Source organism: Cydia strobilella, chromosome 13 (assembly GCF_947568885.1).
Source record: "Cydia strobilella chromosome 13, ilCydStro3.1, whole genome shotgun sequence".
In the NCBI taxonomy this organism is placed as follows: Eukaryota; Metazoa; Arthropoda; class Insecta; order Lepidoptera; family Tortricidae; genus Cydia; species Cydia strobilella.
The window spans coordinates 8399183-8418713 of record NC_086053.1 but is presented as its reverse complement, the minus strand read 5'-3'; the positions used below and the strand labels follow the sequence as shown (position 1 = coordinate 8418713).

General features: G+C 37.9%; 2 protein-coding genes across 2 annotated transcripts in view; one reads left to right on the top strand and one right to left on the bottom strand.

Moving 5' to 3' along the window:
* LOC134746652 (cytochrome b5 reductase 4) overlaps positions 1 to 19531 on the bottom strand; it is an 86718-nt gene that overhangs the window by 61287 nt on the left and 5900 nt on the right. The window lies entirely within an intron of this gene.
* LOC134746659 (fatty-acid amide hydrolase 2-B-like) lies at positions 3250 to 19151 on the top strand. The gene is made up of 6 exons (XM_063681162.1): positions 3250 to 3649; positions 8417 to 8636; positions 10013 to 10145; positions 10782 to 10906; positions 17064 to 17198; positions 18179 to 19151. Exons 1-6 carry the CDS (start codon positions 3455 to 3457, stop codon positions 18946 to 18948), a joined length of 1578 nt encoding a protein of 525 aa, XP_063537232.1. The 5' UTR covers positions 3250 to 3454; the 3' UTR covers positions 18949 to 19151.

The following is a 19531-nucleotide window of genomic DNA, read 5'->3' as shown; positions in this document are numbered from 1 at the left end:
AATACATTTTAACGTATTTTTATAAATCTTCATTTTTAGTTTTAAAGTATGTCGATAGATGGCAGTGAATTTACAGTGGTTACAAAATTTACTATGACAGTACCGCTCTATCTTAGTATATCCTCATTGGTTTAACAAATAGGACTTTTATTGACTTGCAGATTGCTAACACTAAGCAGCACTAAATGCAATGTGTAACCACTAGTTCCTAAGCTAATATTAACTCAGGGCAGGGTGGAAAACTTGCCCTCGAGATCCGTAACAACTACGTGAGCTGAGAGGCAAAATAGTTTTTTGAATTAGTTAGCTGCACACTGGCTACATAGTAATTATGAGAAAATCTATAAAGAGTATTTCATCTCCAAACAAGTAATAGTGAATCATGTGAATGCTCAGCTAACGTAGGCATAAGTACCTACAGGTATATTATTGCGAGAACTTCTAAAATTCCTCCGATACTGACGTAACCTTTACAAAATAAAATAAAAACCTTTATTAAATAGTTAACCAATTTACATCTATTCAAATTATGTTGATTGTGTCAGGAGTGTTGAAATGAGACGTTTGTTGAATCTACAATTAACTGTCGTCTGGCTGATCTTGTGGGTTGTGGGGTAGGCTATTTGTTTTAATTTTGTCGAGATTTTTAACTTTCGGATTTGTGCACAATATGTGGGCACCGCTAGCCCCTGGTGACTGACATTCAGTGAGAGATGAGCTGTAGTAGCATGCGTTATGTCCTGATGTCACTAAGAATTCGTAAACGGAACGAGATAGTTTACTCTCATTGTTATATGATATATACTGTGGTACTATCAACCGAGGCAGCTTGTTAAATTTTAAACTTGTGAGCGAGCTGATGATGAAGTGTGTGACCATAAAAACTTTAAAATTATTAATTTTAAAACTTGGACAGCTTTTCATTTAACACGTTTTTATAAAAATAGCGACACGTGTTTATAACTTTTAGTTATTTGATCTTAACCTGTTACATAGAATTGTGTATAACATGGCACCCTGTAGGGCACAGCAAACAGTTTATTTAAAAACATATATAGACATTAGCAGCTTCACAAGTATACTGGAAAAGATGCTTTATCTATAATACCTATATGCACGAGCTGCATACATATATTCATATAAGTACATTTACTTCGAACGACGGACCTAAGAGTCATTCCATGTAAGCAGCTTAGGGCGCTTAGCGCCCCTTTGCAGTCTAGATCTATTCAATAGATAGATACAACATATACCTATGCAATATTACTGGAAGGATTATATCAATAACTAGGTGATATTGTAGGTTGTTTTGTTACTAGCATTTGATAGCCGGCAAAGAACGTGTTGGACCGTGTAAACGACAGTTAGATGTAGGTAAATTCTGCTGTTAGGTTCAGAAAATGTTATCTGCATCAACAAAATATAAAACAGTCAGATATTGTAAGCGCCTAAAATAATAATAGCAATTTTACGTGCGTGTATGTAATGTACGCTGATTGCGGACGAATCTGATTACGATTCCGCGTATACCTACCCAAAAATTGAAATGTATGAAAAATAATTTATAAGACCATTTTCGAGATAAAAAAACGACATTCAGAGGTACATAACAGGTATATTCATCTGTTATTTAAATTATATCTTGAAATAGCGGATATCAGCGGGTCCAGGCGTGGTCCGGCTGCAGATTTTACTCCCCAGCCGGACCCCTTTTAAACACGTATATCTGCCAAACTAACGAAGGTACGTTTGATTTCCGACGTAGTACATTAAGGGTACATTTCACCACTGTAAACTGAGGGCAATCAGGCGAGGCGGTCCGGCTGTGGAGGATCATGCCTCTCGTTTCACATTTATGTTTTTGATGGGTGTTGATATTTATTATGTAGAGTACATTTTGTTTTCGCGAGGTTGTGGATGGTTCCATAGTAAAAGTTGTGGTATGTCCTACATATTCATATCGTAAAATTTTGCAGGTTATTAAAAAAAACCCCTCTATATACCTACGTTTTTAAAACTTTGAGCATCATATGGATCCTGTCTTTGACACAATAATAAGATTTAATAATTGCACAAAATATTCATAATTCTTTAGCTGCTGTTTAGTTAGTGACAACAATGTCATGAATTTATGCCGTATCATTTTTAATATATCGCAGTATGTACCATTTTGATTGAGCGAGGGTACAATTGCAGTATGTTACAGTATGTATAACATCTTGCTGGCCTAGGCCATACCTAGGCCGATAATTTGTTTTAAAAAAAGCAGTGTTTGCTTCGCAGCCGAATAATCACGAGCATAATGATAATATTTCCAAACGTCTGAGAAAATTAAGTAATATGTTTTTCTCTTTTATCACACTGTGTAGCTCGCAGAGTGAGCGTCACATTTTCGACTTGATGGAATTTTACGCATAATGCATCCTTCTTTGTGTTCAACGTTCACGTCTACAGAAACGAGGAAGCCATGCTGCAACAGTGACTTAAATTGACAATGTTTTTGTCACATTATTTATTTATCATTGTTTGGTTATGTTTGTACTGTTATTGATGTAGAAATACAACGAAATTATAGTTGCATTTTTAAACAATATATTACATTACAGCTCAATACAACTAAAACGTTTTAACGCATACCTAAAAAATACTGATAAAGTGGTAGTCACAACATAAAATTATAAATAAATATGTGTCACGTTTATCTTGTCGGTTGTGTGCACAGATAAACGTAGGTGATTAGGTAATTTAATTATATCTAAAATAATATAGAACTTTTAATAGTTGTAATTATGCCTCTGTATTACTTAATATTCAAACTTATGCTGCTCGCGTCCCCTCGCAGATCCAGATCATTGATTTAAATTAAACAGTCTGATCTTACACTCCTTACCCAAGGCCTAAGCGCCCTACATGGCAAATTTCAACGAAATCGGTTCAGTACCATAGCCATGAAATAAGCAGTTACTTTCACATATATATAAAATTAAATATGAATGATTCATAGGTAGTATCCGATAAGTCGAAAGCCGGTTGGTTCTTACTTCTTACTGCCTCGGAATACAATAACTATAATGAATACCGAATTCAGACCTACCTATGTGTCACACATACCATTGTTTGTTTATCGGGTAGTCGCCTTCACTATCAAAACAGTTATATACGCCGGACAAAAGCTTTATGGTGTAGAAACGCGTCTGTGCACTCGAGTCGACGGTATTAGGACTCAGCCCCAGCCCCGTCTGGCAACCGCGCGGCGTCAAGGCTGCAGACAGAGACGGCATACCACACAAACCATGACGTAAGCCTCGAGTCGTGTAGGCAAACTGAATGAATCGACAGTCCTCGGCGCACTGTCCTCCGCGAGCGGCCGGCATACTTTACAACAGTGTTTCATAAGTGTAAATAAAACGTTTTTGATCGTGTCAATACGTGTGTGTTTAACATTTTAATAAACATGGATACGACAGAAATTAAACCGCTCAGTTTGAAGCTGAAAGTTTTCCACGGAGTGAGGTACTTTCTAGCGAGTATAGCGAGGGTATTCTGTATTCTTTACTATGGGAAGAAAGGGGAGAAGCTACCGCCGATAACCGATGAGATCCTGAAGCAACCGGCGATCGAAGTCGCGAGAAGGATTAGGAATAAAGAGGTTTGTTTTTCTTTCCTTGTTGAAAACATTTAATAATAGACTACTTTGAACCTTGTCACAATAACAATGTCTTAATGAACATATTTAATTACTATGTACCTACCAGGGATCGGAACCGGTTTTTTGCAAACACTTCGAAATAATCATGTCGGCACCTAACAATATATTTCGAATTATTTTATACTTACTCCAAATGTAGGATTCAGTTTTGTTTTAGGTAGACTTCGTATATTATTAGATTGCGCAATTAAAATGAAATAATTAACAAAAAACGAAAAAATACCGGTTTCGTTCCCATACAAAAAATACCGGTATCCGACCCCTGGTACCTACCCATTGTTTTTGTGAGAAAGTAGCCATTATGATTAATGTCCTTGATTGTGCCGTGTCGTCAGGGACAGTTTTATCGCGTTTTTTATCGGTGTGAATAACATAATTGAAAATTTAATTCACAATATTATGGAACTTATGGAAATTTGTTATCTTACCCAAAGATTAGATTGACTGCAACAGCCGTGTACAAAAAAATAGACTACCTAGCAATGTTTATGTGTTGTAAAGAATAGTTGTTGTGCTATGACTAGATTGATACAAATGTCTGCGTTTATTTATTTAATCCTCAAGTTCGTTTTGTATATTTGTATGCCATTTTATTGAACGCAATAGTCGTGTTTGCGTTTGCACTTGTTCCAAGTCACGTAAAATGGGATTGATATGACCTTGTAGTTGAAAGAAACATGAAAACATGTCAAAGCCACTGCTAATTCAGCTTGATAAATAATTAAAGACTCCGAGAAGTCAAAAATGCAACTAAGTGCCGTTCAGCACGCGATGGTATGACTATAAGGACTTGACGTCTAGACCTACCTTTAGAAGTAAAATAAAGATCGCTACTATTCCCACATTTTTTTTATGTGCATATAATAGTACATTTCGATGCTAGTGCGGAAAGTATGTCATTACCTCACGAGTACCGAGATATCTCTAGAGATAGACTCGGGACGAGTGAAGAATGACATATCCGCACGTGTATCGAACGACGTTTTTTAATACAGTTGCGAAAAAATAAGAAAAGCAACAAGTAAGGAATGGAATTCGAAACTTTTATATTATTAATTCTCTGACACTGACATCATTGACATTGACATTATGAAGAGGTGTTTTTCTAGCTTTTATTCGACTAGAATAGATTTTGTTATTGTTATAGAACACACTTCAACGAAAGTTTTTTTTTTCAAATGCATGTTCTATTAAGACAGAAACAATTGTAAATATTAAAACATTGTACTATTATTACCTAAATATCGTTATTTACGATTATTTGTGTATCGTATATTTATAAAAACAATATCGAATGTTGCCTTTGGGAACTTAAAACATTCTTGCAGTAAGAAAATACGCTTCTTCTTTGACAGGCGTTCCGTTCCATTCAGACAACTTATTAAGAACGGTTTTTCAACATATAAAAAAACGTGTTATAATACTTATAATGATGAAGTGGTAAGTAATAAAATATGAAATATGCATATTTTTCGTATTCTTACATTAACAGTAGGTTTTATGTTGATTACGACGTTTAAAGGAAACTAATATTAACACTCATCAATAAGTAGTCATGAATTGGAACAAGTAAAAATTTTAAAAAATTGGAAAAGTAAAAAGCACTAGTTCGCGAAAACCAACTTTCCGCACGCTAAACAGCCACGAAAAGTAGCACTTTTTGAGCAACTGTATTAAAAATACATTTTACGTTTACGCTTACCACTTCCGAAAATAAATCAACACGCCATTCAAAACCGCATCAATATCGTATACCCACCTAGTATCGGTATATCTAGTAGTTGTAGTAATATTATATATTTTCCATGTTTATCGCAAACTGACAGACGGAGTCTGTAATAGTCTGTATGTGCAACAACAACGTTGAACATTTGTTTAAAAGTAGCATACGTTCTATGCGCTAATAAATGTTATCTATAGGTAACAATCAAAGTATTATGGGACGAATTATGTTTGGGGAGCAATATGGAATGTTATGTTTTCATATGTCCAGCTTGTCCAACCTGTTAACAACGCCGACGTCATATTACATAACATCCTCCCACGGTATAGCTATCTATTATATATATCGTTGTCTAGTACCCACAACACAAGCCTTGTTGAGCTTACTGTGGGGCTAGGTCGATTTGTGTAAGATTGTTCTATAATATTTATTTATTTATTTGTCGCATTTTATATAATATTTTGAATTATTAATTGTAAAATTCGTTCGCACTGCTTATTACACATAGGGCCAAATTAAGTTACGAAAATGTAAGGAACGTAATAATTGATGGACTCGTTCACAACCATCGTTACGTTCATCCTACAGGGAACAAACATCCATCAAACAGGAAAAGACGAACGTTTGCTCGTACGAACATAGTTAACCAATTAAGGACGACACCATCCTCGACGCCAAAAACGAAACTGTCAGTCGTCTGCTACGATTTGACTGTCCATGTGTTACACTCTCGCACTTGCACTCTAGTCTAGAACATGACGGCCACTATTGCCAGCGTTGACTTTCGTAAAGACGGGCCTTACGCAGCGTACTACGTAGGCGAACATCACGCGAACGCGAAGCGATGCGGCGCGGGGTGAATCAATCCTTTGATACCTATAGAAGTGTCCTACCCTGCCCACGTCTCGGGTGACCTCGTTGCGAACGCGAACGCCGTGGGCCCGCCGCGCCGCGCAGCTTCGCGTTCGCGAGTTGTTCGCTTACGTAAGACGCTGCCTTACGGCACTACGAAGTGGGCCAGTTCGTTGGTGCGCAAATCGCGTTTGTGCCATGTTCGTTGGCGGCGCGCATGCTCGCTCGGCATTACAATACATGTATGAACGGCTATCTTTAATTTAAACATGCCATACGATAAAAGTGCAAAAACAAGCAATTAAAACGAAATTTGTGAAAAGTGACGATATCACCAGTCACCACAAATTTGCTATTCGAAATTGCTATTCCAAATACCAACTCCTCTCTACCTCAACATAAAAACAATGTAAACTTGCACCCTGCCCGGGGCTCATTAATTCGTTCGGAATCTTGATTTTTACACAGCTAAATTTAAATTGTAAATTCATCATCACATCATCATTGTATTGTAAATTAATACGGAAATGAATCAAATCAAACGATTGTTTACATAACGGCTGGTCGGAAAGGAAATGTTTTTTTTTAAATATTTTGGTGCATTTTTAACCGACGAAAAAAAAAACGGAGCAGGTTCTCAAGTCTACGCGTATATATATTATTTTGTGTAACCACGCATAACTTTTCACAGAGTAGACCGATTTTGATTATTCTTTTTGATTAACTTGATTGATTGGCGCCACTGGCGCCGACTCAAAATTACTTAGGTACCTATACTTACATTAGTTTAAGTTTTTGATTTTCAGTTTTTACTGAAAGTTTGTATTAAGTATCAATTTGACGGTAACCCCGACAAAAATATTAAATTATTTCCATAGATACCTTTTTAACTTCGAGATTCGAATTAAAAACTGTAATAGATGTCATATATTAAAGAAAAAGTGACGAAGCCCTCCAGTGGTGAAGGCCGGATTCGAACCGGCGTCTTTAGCTATCGCGGCTAACGCCATGAACCCCTAGGCCACCCCGCGTTAGCCGCGATAGCTAAAGACGCCGGTTCGAATCCGGCCTTCACCACTGGAGGGCTTCGTCACTTTTTCTTTAATATATGACATCTATTACAGTTTTTAATTTATATATAGTAGTGTGACTACTTAAAAAACACAAATCAAAATATTTAATAAAATAATTTGATTTGTTCCCAAACTTGTTCGAGATTAGAAATCAACTAAAATGTTTTTTGTTTGCTTTCATAATTAAATTTGTTAAGCAATCATTACGACAATTACTATTCAACTTATCCTTACCAACCTGATGATGGAAACCTATAATATTTACGGTAAGGTTTCTGCTTATACAACAGGAACCGAAGCCCCATGAAATCAATCATCCATCAATTCCAACACAAATCCCTGTCATTGAATCTCATTTCAAGAAGGCTCATAATCAAGATGGAATTATATAAATAAGTTTTCCCTTATACTAAAACTGTGGCTTTAACACCATTTGCAGCATTTTACTGAATTTCGGGGTGAACCGCCAGGACTGTACGACTTAAACTTTCGTGAGAACTGAAATATATTATGTAAATGAAAAAAACTAAACTTCTTCTATGAGTGGTGGTATCTTACGAGTCGAGTATGAAACCACCCTTTTAAATTTCCTCTGAACAGCTTAATTTAGAAATTAAACGTGAGCCAGACTTGTTCTTAGTATCACATATACAGTCGAAGGCAAAAATATTGATCCAGACAAATGGCTCAAAAATATGTGAACACGACTTTATTGTCTAAGATCAGAGCGTCAACATATTTTTGAAACTTTGGAAATGTATGTATATTTATGCCCTTGCCTGTACCTATGACAGTTATGAATTGACCCAAACTAGACCTACCATTTAACTGAGAGCTTTAACGTCATAATTAAAAGAGTCAATTTGTAACTGTCAAATATGTGATCTTAGGTTTCGCTGACTATAATTAAACCAGTATGTTATGTATATGAATTATCTCAAATTATTCAAACAAAAACAATGTGCAGCAGTTAAAATTTCATCACCAGTTTTATATCCCGATGATTCATTCATACTAGCTTCTAAAACACAGTTCCATTTTATGATGCCTGCGTTTCAGGTCACGAGTGCAGAGGTACTCGAGACGTGCATCAGACGCATCAAGGATGTCAACTCGGCCCTCAACTGCTTCGTTGAAGACCGGTTCGAGCTGGCGAAGAAAGAGGCTAAAGAGGCTGATGAACTCATAAGCAGTGGGAGCATGACGACCGAGCAGTTGGAAAACGAGAAGCCTTTCTTAGGCGTACCTTTCACTACAAAAGACTGCATCGCTGTTAAAGGTAATAGCAGGGGAGGCGACGATGCTAAATGTGTAGTAACTCGAGTGCATTTTAACTGTACATCACTGTACCAATGAGGATATAATAAGATAGAGCGGTACTGTCATAGTAAATTTTGTAACCACTGTAAATTCACTGCCATCTATCGACATGCTTTAAAATTAAAAATGAAGATTTAAAAAAATACGTTAAAATGTATTTAAATATGGATAAATTATTTTTTTATTTGCATTAATTATTTTTATATGATTTTGACCCATGTTCTTTCACTGGTATGCGTTAAAATTATAAATAACAAACGAAACAGTCAACGCCCTCTATACGAGTAGGCCAAAACTAGTGGCGCCATCTGATCGAGAGTCAAATTTTCGTGATTTTCGAGGCACGTTTTTTCCTTAGACTGTATCCATCTATTACGGAGTTATATCTATCTTTGACTGTACATACATATTTTATTGTTTAAAATCACTTGTTACGTGAGATAAGTGGCGTAATGGTATGTAGGGTATGCAGTAATTGAAACCAGTTCAATGCTACAGCATGTTATGTCATACATTATTATCTTTTAATGTTTGAGCTCTTTTAATGTAAGTGTGACGAAGTATACCTACATACAAGATAATTGTATACATGTTTCTTTTAATATTAAAATGGTTCATCTGTTTAATTATCGCGTATTTTAAAGTTTCTTCACTAATGTTAACAATGATTTGCTATTATTTATACTTTGCTATGCCATTATTTAGGATGATGGACCGACCCACGTCGCTAATAAGGCGCACCTTTTTTACGTCCTTGATAAAATGTTTGTCTTTGTACCTACATAATTAGGTCGTCATATGTTAATATGTGGTTTATATGTTATGTGTACTATTTCAGTTTATATGTATAAGGATGTTATGACATCTCACTGATAGTGATACATATATCAGCCGCATGTTCTTTTTGCAGGCTGTAGAATCGATCTCTTGCATGGAATAACATAACATATCCATCATCTATTGAAATCCGTAATCTAAATATCCCTCGAATCTCCCGTAACCCATATAGTGGCCCTTGGCGCTGTGGGCACTAGTAATGACTATTTTAGTGGCTCTTTGCGTTTAAAACGTTAAACCGTAGTAGTAGAATGTAGAATGACTGGTTCATCATGAATATTATGATGTTTTATAAGATTACTTAAGTTTCGAAGTTTGTGTTAGATAGAAATCGTCAATTCATCATCTCCATCTCTTATTATTTCTCTAGGCTCTTACTACTTAATTCTAATGATAAAACTGTAATGTTCGAAACGGTCGTATTTAAAGGGAATAAAGTAATTAGCCCTGATTCTATATGATATCGGATTAACACGTTGTTGCATTATAATTCCACAGGCCTACATCACACATCTGGGGTCGTGCTTCGAAAAGACGTGATCGCCAAAGAAGACGCCGAGAGTATAAGGTTGCTGCGAAGCAAGGGGGCCATCATCATGGGCCTTACCAACGTTCCAGAAATTTGTATGTGGTAAGTAATAAAATGAAAATGTTTTATTGCCACAAAGGAACACAAGTACAAAAAATAAAATAAACTAATTTAAATTGTCTACTTACTTATTCTAGTAGCACCAACTCAAAATCCCAAAACCCAGTTACTCCATTCAACTTTGTTCAAGTCTCAAGATTTATTAATTTCAACAGCTGTCATTAGATTAGAGCAACTAAGAGGCATAATAAATAAAAGGATTGTATTATTGTTATGAAATCCACAGTACTGACTGAAGTAAAATTATCATATACTATCGTACTATGTTGCAATTCGAACCAGTTCTTCAAGTTGTATTCTGATGCGTGCTTTAAATAAGTTGACCACGGTACAACTATCAATACTATTATAACAGTGTCATGACTTCGTAAATTCCATTGTATTTTAGGTTCCATATATTATTATCATACTATTTATTTTATGAAACCAGACTTACCGCGATAAGTGCAACAATTATTAGTTTTATAAATAGCATCGGGGTCAGCCAGTCAAAAGGTGCAAAATTAAAACGAACACGGTTTCAATTTCCATAATATTCGTCTGGAAATATCATCATTCTATACGTTTTCGAAGTTTAAACTACTGATATGATATGTGCAAATTCGGTGTATGTTTTAGGTGGGAAACTCACAACCACATACACGGCAGAACGAAGAACCCGTACAACACCACAAGGATCGTTGGCGGCTCGTCTGGGGGCGAGGGGTGTCTACAAGGAGCTGCTGGCAGCATATTTGGCATTGGTAAGAACTTTAGACCCCAAGTGCATTACCAAACGGGTTATTCCCAGCTGTTACCATGGTAACGTAGTTACCACCTAAGTGAATGTGGTATCTAATGTATCTAACTACTCTAATGCTCTGAACTCAAAGGTTGAGACGAATCTCCTCGAGTGTGCTTTTCGATTGCGCATTAATCTCCAGAATTAGATCATTTTCTTTGCGTTTCTCAGCATTTTTGCCACGGCTCGTGGGAGCCTGGCGTCCGCTTGGCAACTAATCCCAGGAATTGGCGTGGGCACTCGTTTTTACGAAAGCGATTGCCATCTGGAAGGCTGTCGTCATATAAGTAAAAACCGAAAAATGGGACCTTCTTGCCCCCAGCTCGAAGGCCACGGCCGGAGACTTTTGATATGTTCACCTCCTAACTAGTCCAAAAAAGTTACCTAGTCAAACATTGTCCTTCTTATTGCTTGGCCTATTATTCAAGTTAAGCTTATATATGTGGGTGTAATATTTTAACCCCGTTGGTCATTTAGATTTATTAAATGTAAAAACTAGAAAGTTTTAAATTATATTAATTATATTATGATGGTTATATTTTAAAACAATAACATATAATTAGGTATTATGTTTTAAAAAGACCGAGGAAGGTAGCGTTATAAAGAAAAAAACCAGGCAAGTGCGAGTCGGACTCGCGCACGAAGGGTTCCGTACCATTACGCAAAAAACAGCAAAAAAATCACGTTTGTTGTATGGGAGCCCCCCTTAAATATTCATTTTATTCTGTTTTTAGTATTTGTTGTTATAGCGGCAACAGAAATACACCATCTGTGAAAATTTCACGGTTCATGAGATACAGCCTGGTGACAGACGGACAGCGGAGTCTTAGTAATAGGGTCCCGTTATTACCCTTTGGGTACGGAACCGTAAAAACTAGCTAAAAGGTAGCTAAAAGGTACTCAGCATGAAAATACTGAATAGAGTGATATACCTACATATATGGTTTAAATATGTCATAATATGACATACCTAGTATGGGAATTATGCAACTTAATGCTTTAGATGCTAATGAAAAGTAAATATTCCTTTGTTTCGATAAACTCCCGCGAACAGACAAGAAATTAAACTTATTTTTGTAACACCTGTACTGTACAGCTTGAACGTAACTAACTAACTATGCATCTCGCTCGTACTCGCATATTAGTGCGAGCGAGTTGTATATATGTCAGTGTTAACACTGTCAGTGACTCATGGTACGGGTACTGGTTTTGTTAAAAGTTTTCATGTTACCTACTGTGACTGGTCGTATCCAAATAGCTCAGTATTAAGCTCATTTTTCATTACAAAAAACATAGAAGATGGGAAAATATACCTTTATAAAACTGAAATCCTCTTCAGTCGCACATTTCGTTCATAATTCCACTAAGTATTCTGACAGATGAAACTTGAGGCACTTAATTCCATGTTTTATTATTTAACACTAGTGTTCTCGTTAAATTGATCCGTATTTTAACTTAGAAATAAACAAAAAGGTTCAATAACAAATTGCAGCGCGCTGACAATGACACGGAGACTGACAGCTTGACAGGATGTCGAACTGACGTTTAGGTGCTCCTGGTACAATATGACATGCAATAACGTTTTTGATACTACATTCTGATCGTAAAATTTACGTGTAAAAGATAGTTAAATCTTAATTTCCGGAAGTTGTTTTAAACATATTTGTTATTAATAAACGTAAAACACGTTGAAGGGAGTGAAGAATTCGGAAATAAACTAAAAATATCATAAAGTAAAATAATATATCAGATTCATACGTAATGGATTTCAGAACGCACCTTCTTTTATAATTTGTTTGGGCTCCTCAAACTGAACTGCTATCTATGTGTGCGTGAAATGTGGATGTCGTTGTAAATGTCTCTGTCCTTCTAAAACATCGCGTGCGTGAAAGGGATAGATATCGGGGAAATCGACATTTAGTGATTGTAAACGTTAAGATATAGGCCGTAAGGATTAGTAATCACAATTGGACATATGACCTTCTTCTTGAGTCGAGCGCCGTTATGTGCCATGGGGCGAACGACCTCCTTCTCAATTCTGGTATCCTGGTACTTTTTGGATAATGTTTGTCTTAATAAGTCGCTTGTCGCCGGTCGCCTGTCGCTTGTCTCTTGTCGCCTGTCGCCTGTCGCTGGTCGCCTGTCTCTTGTCGCCTGTCGCTTGTAGCTTGTCGCCGGTCGCCTGTCGCTGGTCGCCTGTCTCTTGTCGCCTGTCGCTTGTCTCTTGTCGCCTGTCGCCTGTCGCTGGTCGCCTGTCTCTTGTCGCCTGTCGCTTGTCTCTTGTCGCCTGTCGCCTGTCGCTGGTCGCCTGTCTCTTGTCGCTTGTCTCTTGTCGCCTGTCGCCTGTCGCTGGTCGCCTGTCTCTTGTCGCCTGTCTCTTGTCGCTTGTCGCTTGTAGCTTGTCGCCTGTCGCTGGTCGCCGGTCGCCTGTCGCCTGTCGCTGGTCGCCTGTCTCTTGTCGCCTGTCTCTTGTCGCCTGTCGCCTGTCGCCGGTCGCCTGTCGCTTGTCGTCAGTATCCTATTGTTATGTCGCCGGTCGCTTGTCGCCAGTCGCCGGTCGCTTGTCGCTTGTCGCTTGTCGCCGGTCGCTGGTCGCTTGTCGTCAGTATTCTATTGTTATGTCGCCGGTCGCTTGTCGCCGGTCGCTTGTCCCTGGTCGCTTGTCGCCGGTCGCCTGTCGCTGGTCGCCGGTCGCTTGTCGCTGGTCGCTTGTCGTCAATATCCTATTGTTATGTCGCCAGTCGTCGGTCGCTTGTCGTCGGTCGCCGGTCGCCTGTCGCTTGTCGCCTGTCGCCTGTCGCAAGTCGCCTGTCGCTACTAAAAGGTATAAAAGGCCGGAGCGGGCACGGGGGGATTCATTCATTCTTCAACCATCGGACTAGTCGTGACTCTGGCTTTTGGGCGTAATTTTCGTACTGGTAAGCGAAGTTTCTCTGCTACTTTTTCTGTGTTTGTTTTACTTGGAATTATCTTGGTAAATTAAAACTTAGAATTTGTGTCTGCGTTTGGTTTTACGGGGACAATATCGTCGTAACGCTGAACCTAGACTATTGTGGAGATTCTTTGCTGCTATGTATGGGGTTTATTTTATTGTAAAGTTTTCGATACTGAGTTGTTCCGAGTGCCGCCACGTTATGCAGGGACAATATCGTTGCATAACAAGGACTTGGAATTGGTCTGTGTTTGGTTTTACGGGGACAATATCGTCGTAACGCTAAACTTGGACTATAGTGGAGATTCTTTACTGATGTGTTGTGTGTAGTGTTGAGTGCCGTGAAGTGAAATTTTCTACACTGTATTGTTCTAAGTGCCGCCACGTTATGCAGGGACAATATCGTTGCATAGCAGGTACTTGGAATTGTGTCTAGGTTTAATTTTGCGAGAAGTAATTTTCGTAATGTTAAGCTTGGATAATGGTGTCTAAGGGAATTTCACTTCTTTATTTAGTTTGTTTGTTTTGTGAGAAATTATACTAGTAAAATTACTCTTAGTTATTTTAGTGTCTTTTCTATGGGGTCTTTTGCTATTTTTGAAGCCAGATCATTGCTTGGACTGACAGTTTGTCCAACTAAACATTCATCACGCCTGGCGGTGTTAAAGGTGATGGGTGGTTAGGAGTCTTTTAGTTCCAGGCTTGAGAGGGCCTGGCATCTCTTCTTTACCAACATAAGAGATGAACTATCTCCCAGGTCTCAAAGCCCAGCTGTTAGATGGAAGTGAGGGCATCACGTGCGTGCCATTCGGAGTAATCTGAGCTCACTAAAGTCGGCAGTAATTGGGATCTGGTCCCCTATTAAATATATTTATATATTTCGGTGCTCTGGCGCATGCTAGTGCTGATTGCGGGGAAGGATTCTGTCGTGATTATTATTATATACTTAGTTTTAGTTGCGGCAGGACTTCTCATGTGGTTGGTGCTGGTGTGTGCAAAGGGTGCCGATCCACTGATAGACACGGAATAGGGCGACTTACCTCCTAATTCTTTGGCTTGCGAGCGTAGGAGGGGGAGTCAAATACACGGACCATTAGTTTTGCTAATCTCGGTTTGGTCTACCGAACTTTCCAGCTTCTAGTAGGGATACACTTGTGTATATTCCAAGGCACTAGGTCAATGGTAAGTGCGATCTGTGCTTTGGGTGTACATAGAGTAGGGCCAGAGGGTAGGATTATAAATAGGGTAGAGTCATACACTATTTGTCTGTAGGGTCTCTTTTATGCTTGGTCTAAGAATCTGATATGGTTGATATAAATTCTTCTTTTAAAGACTTAAAAATATGGCTTCATTAACCTAAAATATGTGTATTTAAAAGGTAAAGGATTCTTTTGCCTAAATCTTTCAAACTTTTAATTTATCTGGGGAAAATAAATTAAATTCCTATGAAATCTTTATTTTTTTTATCTATTAAATTTCTGGTTTTTGGAGTAAAGACGAGGTACTGAGTTTTGCAATCAGGTTTCTAAGGTATTTGCAAAATAAATTCTTAAAATATCAAGATGGGTTTAGACATACAGATCGTTCTGGGATAGAAGAATGGTTTGTTTTAGGGACCCCTTGGCAGGCAAGAGCAGTCCAATGGGAATTTGAGTGGAATAATGCTCAACTTGATATTTCAGTCTCATAAAATATAGCAAATAACATTAGTGCTTCGTTTATACATCTAAAAGACTAGAAATTTTGTCTATACTTTTAGTTCTGGGAATTGGGAAAAGGGATTAGTATCCCTAGCTTTTGAACATAAAAAAAGAAGTAATTTTGATTGACTGATGATACTTGGCGCTTCTTTCATCAGATCATCTAGGAATGCTTAGGTTGCGAAGCGTTGGTCATAGCCCTTCTGGCTACAATGTTAGGATAGGTGACCCGAATGATGTTTTAAAACGGGATAAGGCCTTCTGACCCGCATCGAGCATGCGAAGCAGTACGTGTGAACTCACACATCGTTTAGAAGGTGATAGTATAATTATAACTTTTCCTAAAAAGCTAGGGTGTAAATGGGCTTATCCTGGGAGTGCTGCTTCGTATGTTATCCCGAAGGCTTAATAGGCGTAGCGGGACTTCACCAAAAACATTTTTAAACTCATTTTTCCAATAACATTTTTAACCTCATATTAACCATATATGCTGCAATTACCTAAATAACGTCATATGTAGTAAGCCTTTAACAGCATTTACATTACACAAATAGATTTAACAAAATTGTAATATTAATTTTATCACTACGCTCGGAATTCTATTTTAGAATGCTTCGCTACACTCAGCTTTCAATTATGGAATCATTTGCTTCGTTCAGGATTCGATGTGCGGCCTCTCCGTAAATATGTCAATTTTCTCCCTAGCGACACAATCTACTACTGTAACTATTAAAATATTCTTTAAATTATTCTTTAGTTTCATAATAATATATCTTCAGTACCATAAATATTTATTTCTTAAAATATAGGTAATAATAGAATAATACCAGAGTCCAAAATTTAGTCGATACTCATTAAAGAATCTAGGGTTCCGCGGTACATTTCGAGGGGTTCTAACTACTATCTAGACGATCACATGGCCAAATTTTAGGGGTAAATTCTTAAGAGGTGGTTAGCATAAGATTTAGCATAAGAGTAGTTTTAATAATAATAGTTGGGGTGGTGACACTACTACCAAACTCGAAATTCAGAAATCCTTGCGCAATTTCAAACAGAACAGAACAAACACAACGAGGAAACTTCCTTCAATTATATAATACTCTCAAGTTGACGAGCACAGAGTATGTTACTCAATATACAATTTAGATATATATTAAACCACTTCAAACCTCAAAACATAGTAACGCTGCGTCTTACGTAAGCGAACAACTCGCGAATGCGAAGCGAATCGGCGCGGCGGGCCCACGGCGTTCGCGTTCGCAACGAGATCGCCCACGTAGGACACTTCTATAGGTATCAAAGGATTGATTCACCTCGCGCCGCATCGCTTCGCGTTCGCGTGTTGTTCGCCTACGTCTACGTTGTACGCTGGGTAAACCAATTAGGAGATCTGTTTATAATAGTTATTACAGTTCTGCACGTCTCTAAGGACTCTGTTTTATCTTTATGTTTTACCTTATTAAATGTATGTTAAATTATATTTTCAGGGTCCGACATAGGAGGCTCGATCCGCATGCCAGCGTTCTTTAACGGAATATTTGGACACAAACCATCCCGAAACATAGTTTCAAATGCTGGACAATATCCAATACCGAAGACTGACCTGCTGAATTCATACCTAGGTAAGTAACAAAAATACTTATGCCAAACTATTTCAACCAAGTCATACGTAGTAAATCACAGTTTTCAGTCATGTTAGTCTAACACTTGTGTGTTTCCTATCGGAAATTGAAAATTAATTCTGAAGTTATTAATAAAGCAGTCCTATAAATGTCATTTAAGCGTATAATAAATATTAAACCAAAGTCACCTATGTAGTAATAACGTGAAAAACATTATCCTCGACACTACTGCTGCGTATAAACGTAGCGTAGGTATGTAAACCTTATTGCCGGTACCTATTTATTGTTTCTCTTTTTAATGTCGCCACGAGTCCGACCGCATTTTTTCGATAACCCGTATAAATTCAAATGAATATACGTAATTGTTTTGTCACACTGAATTGTGTCTAGAAAAGAACAGATGATTTGCTCGTTAAATAGCGTAGGGGAATCGAGTCTAGGGTTAAGGCCATAGACTGTACCACCCACAACTCCACTTAACTAAGCGTTTACGAAGACCATAAGGGTCTCCCTACATGTCGATGAATCGGCAAAATCCGATAGAAAAAACCATTATGTCGGCGCAAGTCGTCATTCGGCTCGGCTCGCATCGGCCGACGCCTGCCGACGCCTCTTTCGCTCTTATTGCGCAGGACATAAAGGTTTTTTATATCGGCTTTTTTCCGATTCCGCGTCGACATATGTAGGGCGATAAGGCGCTTATTAACTTGTGATCTCAGGTAAGTCGGTCCTTAAAACATTTATGTGAAATATATATGTCAAGTGTTCTATGAGGCACAACACATAATGTAAATTGTAAATGAAAAGATGCCAAGTTGGGCAATACAACTGTCAACACAACAGTACAAGTACAACCATTTGGTTGTTACTAAATGCAAATTCAGCCTTAAACTTATTTCAACTGTCCTAAAATCTACGGATTATATATTACGTTAATATAAGCTTTTCTTGCATTCTAATGAAACCTTTGTAATTTACAGGTCTCGGTCCCATGACGCGGTATGCGGTCGATCTCAAACCCCTCCTGAAGATTATTTCGGGCGATAACGCAAACAAACTTGCTTTAGATAAACCCGTCGACGTAGGGAAACTGAAGGTTTACTATCAGTTCAGTAACAATGCTCCAATGATAGATCCCGTTGATCCAGATATCACGGCAGCCATGAAGAAAGTTGTGGAATTTCTAAACCTCAAACACAAAATAGTAGCAGAAGAGAAGCAGATCAAACTTCTCCAGAAATCAATGCCCATTTGGATGACAACGATGAAAAATGAAGAACCGTTTGAGAGTCTGATAATGGCTAAGCAAGGTACAATGGCGATTATTATAGAGATCTTCAAGAATCTCATTGGGTGTTCGGGAAATACTTTGATAGGGCTGTTCACCGCTTTAATGGACCGCTCCGGTACACCAGTAGGCAGTCCGAGGTACAACCACTATCTAAAGTTACGTGATAGTTTAGAGAAGATCTTTGTAGAGATGCTGGGTGATGATGGTGTGTTTTTATATCCTACGCACCCAACGCCAGCGCCGTACCATAACGAGCCAGTGTTCAAGCCTCTGAACTTCTGTTATACCGCCATTATTAACTGCCTCGGTTTACCAGCGACTACAGTGCCTTTGGGTTTGAGCAGCGAAGGCCTTCCAATAGGAATACAGGTGGTAGCGAATCACAACAATGACCGATTGTGTTTAGCTGTTGCCGAAGAACTTGAAAAAGGTTTTGGTGGCTGGGTAGAACCTAAATAGATGAAACTTGTTTTAAAATTTATTTTGGACCATATGAGATGTATTTACCTAACCAATATACACTGATTAAAAAAATAGGCTGTGCCTCGCTTTTTGTCGAGAAATGTTGTCACAATCAGTTATCACAAATAGATATACCTATACTTTATGATTATAGTATACTGTGTTTTTGTAAAATGCTAATAAAGATTTTTTTAACCTTTTCATTTACTTTGCTTTTTACTTACATACTGCAAATGATAGTTTGTTGCTTCGTTCCCTATCCATGGTATCTAAATGGATACCAAAACCTAGTCACAATAATTTCGTGTAGGCACCTAGGAAAATGATGCAATGCAATTTTGATAAGTAGGTAATCATTAGCTTCTGCAGGGGCCTGTTTTTCATAAGCTTGTAACTTGTAATACAAGTGGAAGTCCCTATCTAACAAAAGCTGTCAAAAGTGACATCCGCTTGGTCCACAAGTTACAAGCTTTTGAGAAACGGGCCCCAGCAGTGCTATTCATTAGATAGGTAGAGTAATTGACTACTATTCATTAAACTTTAACAGTCAATTAGTTAATGTATGCTTAATCCATTTCTT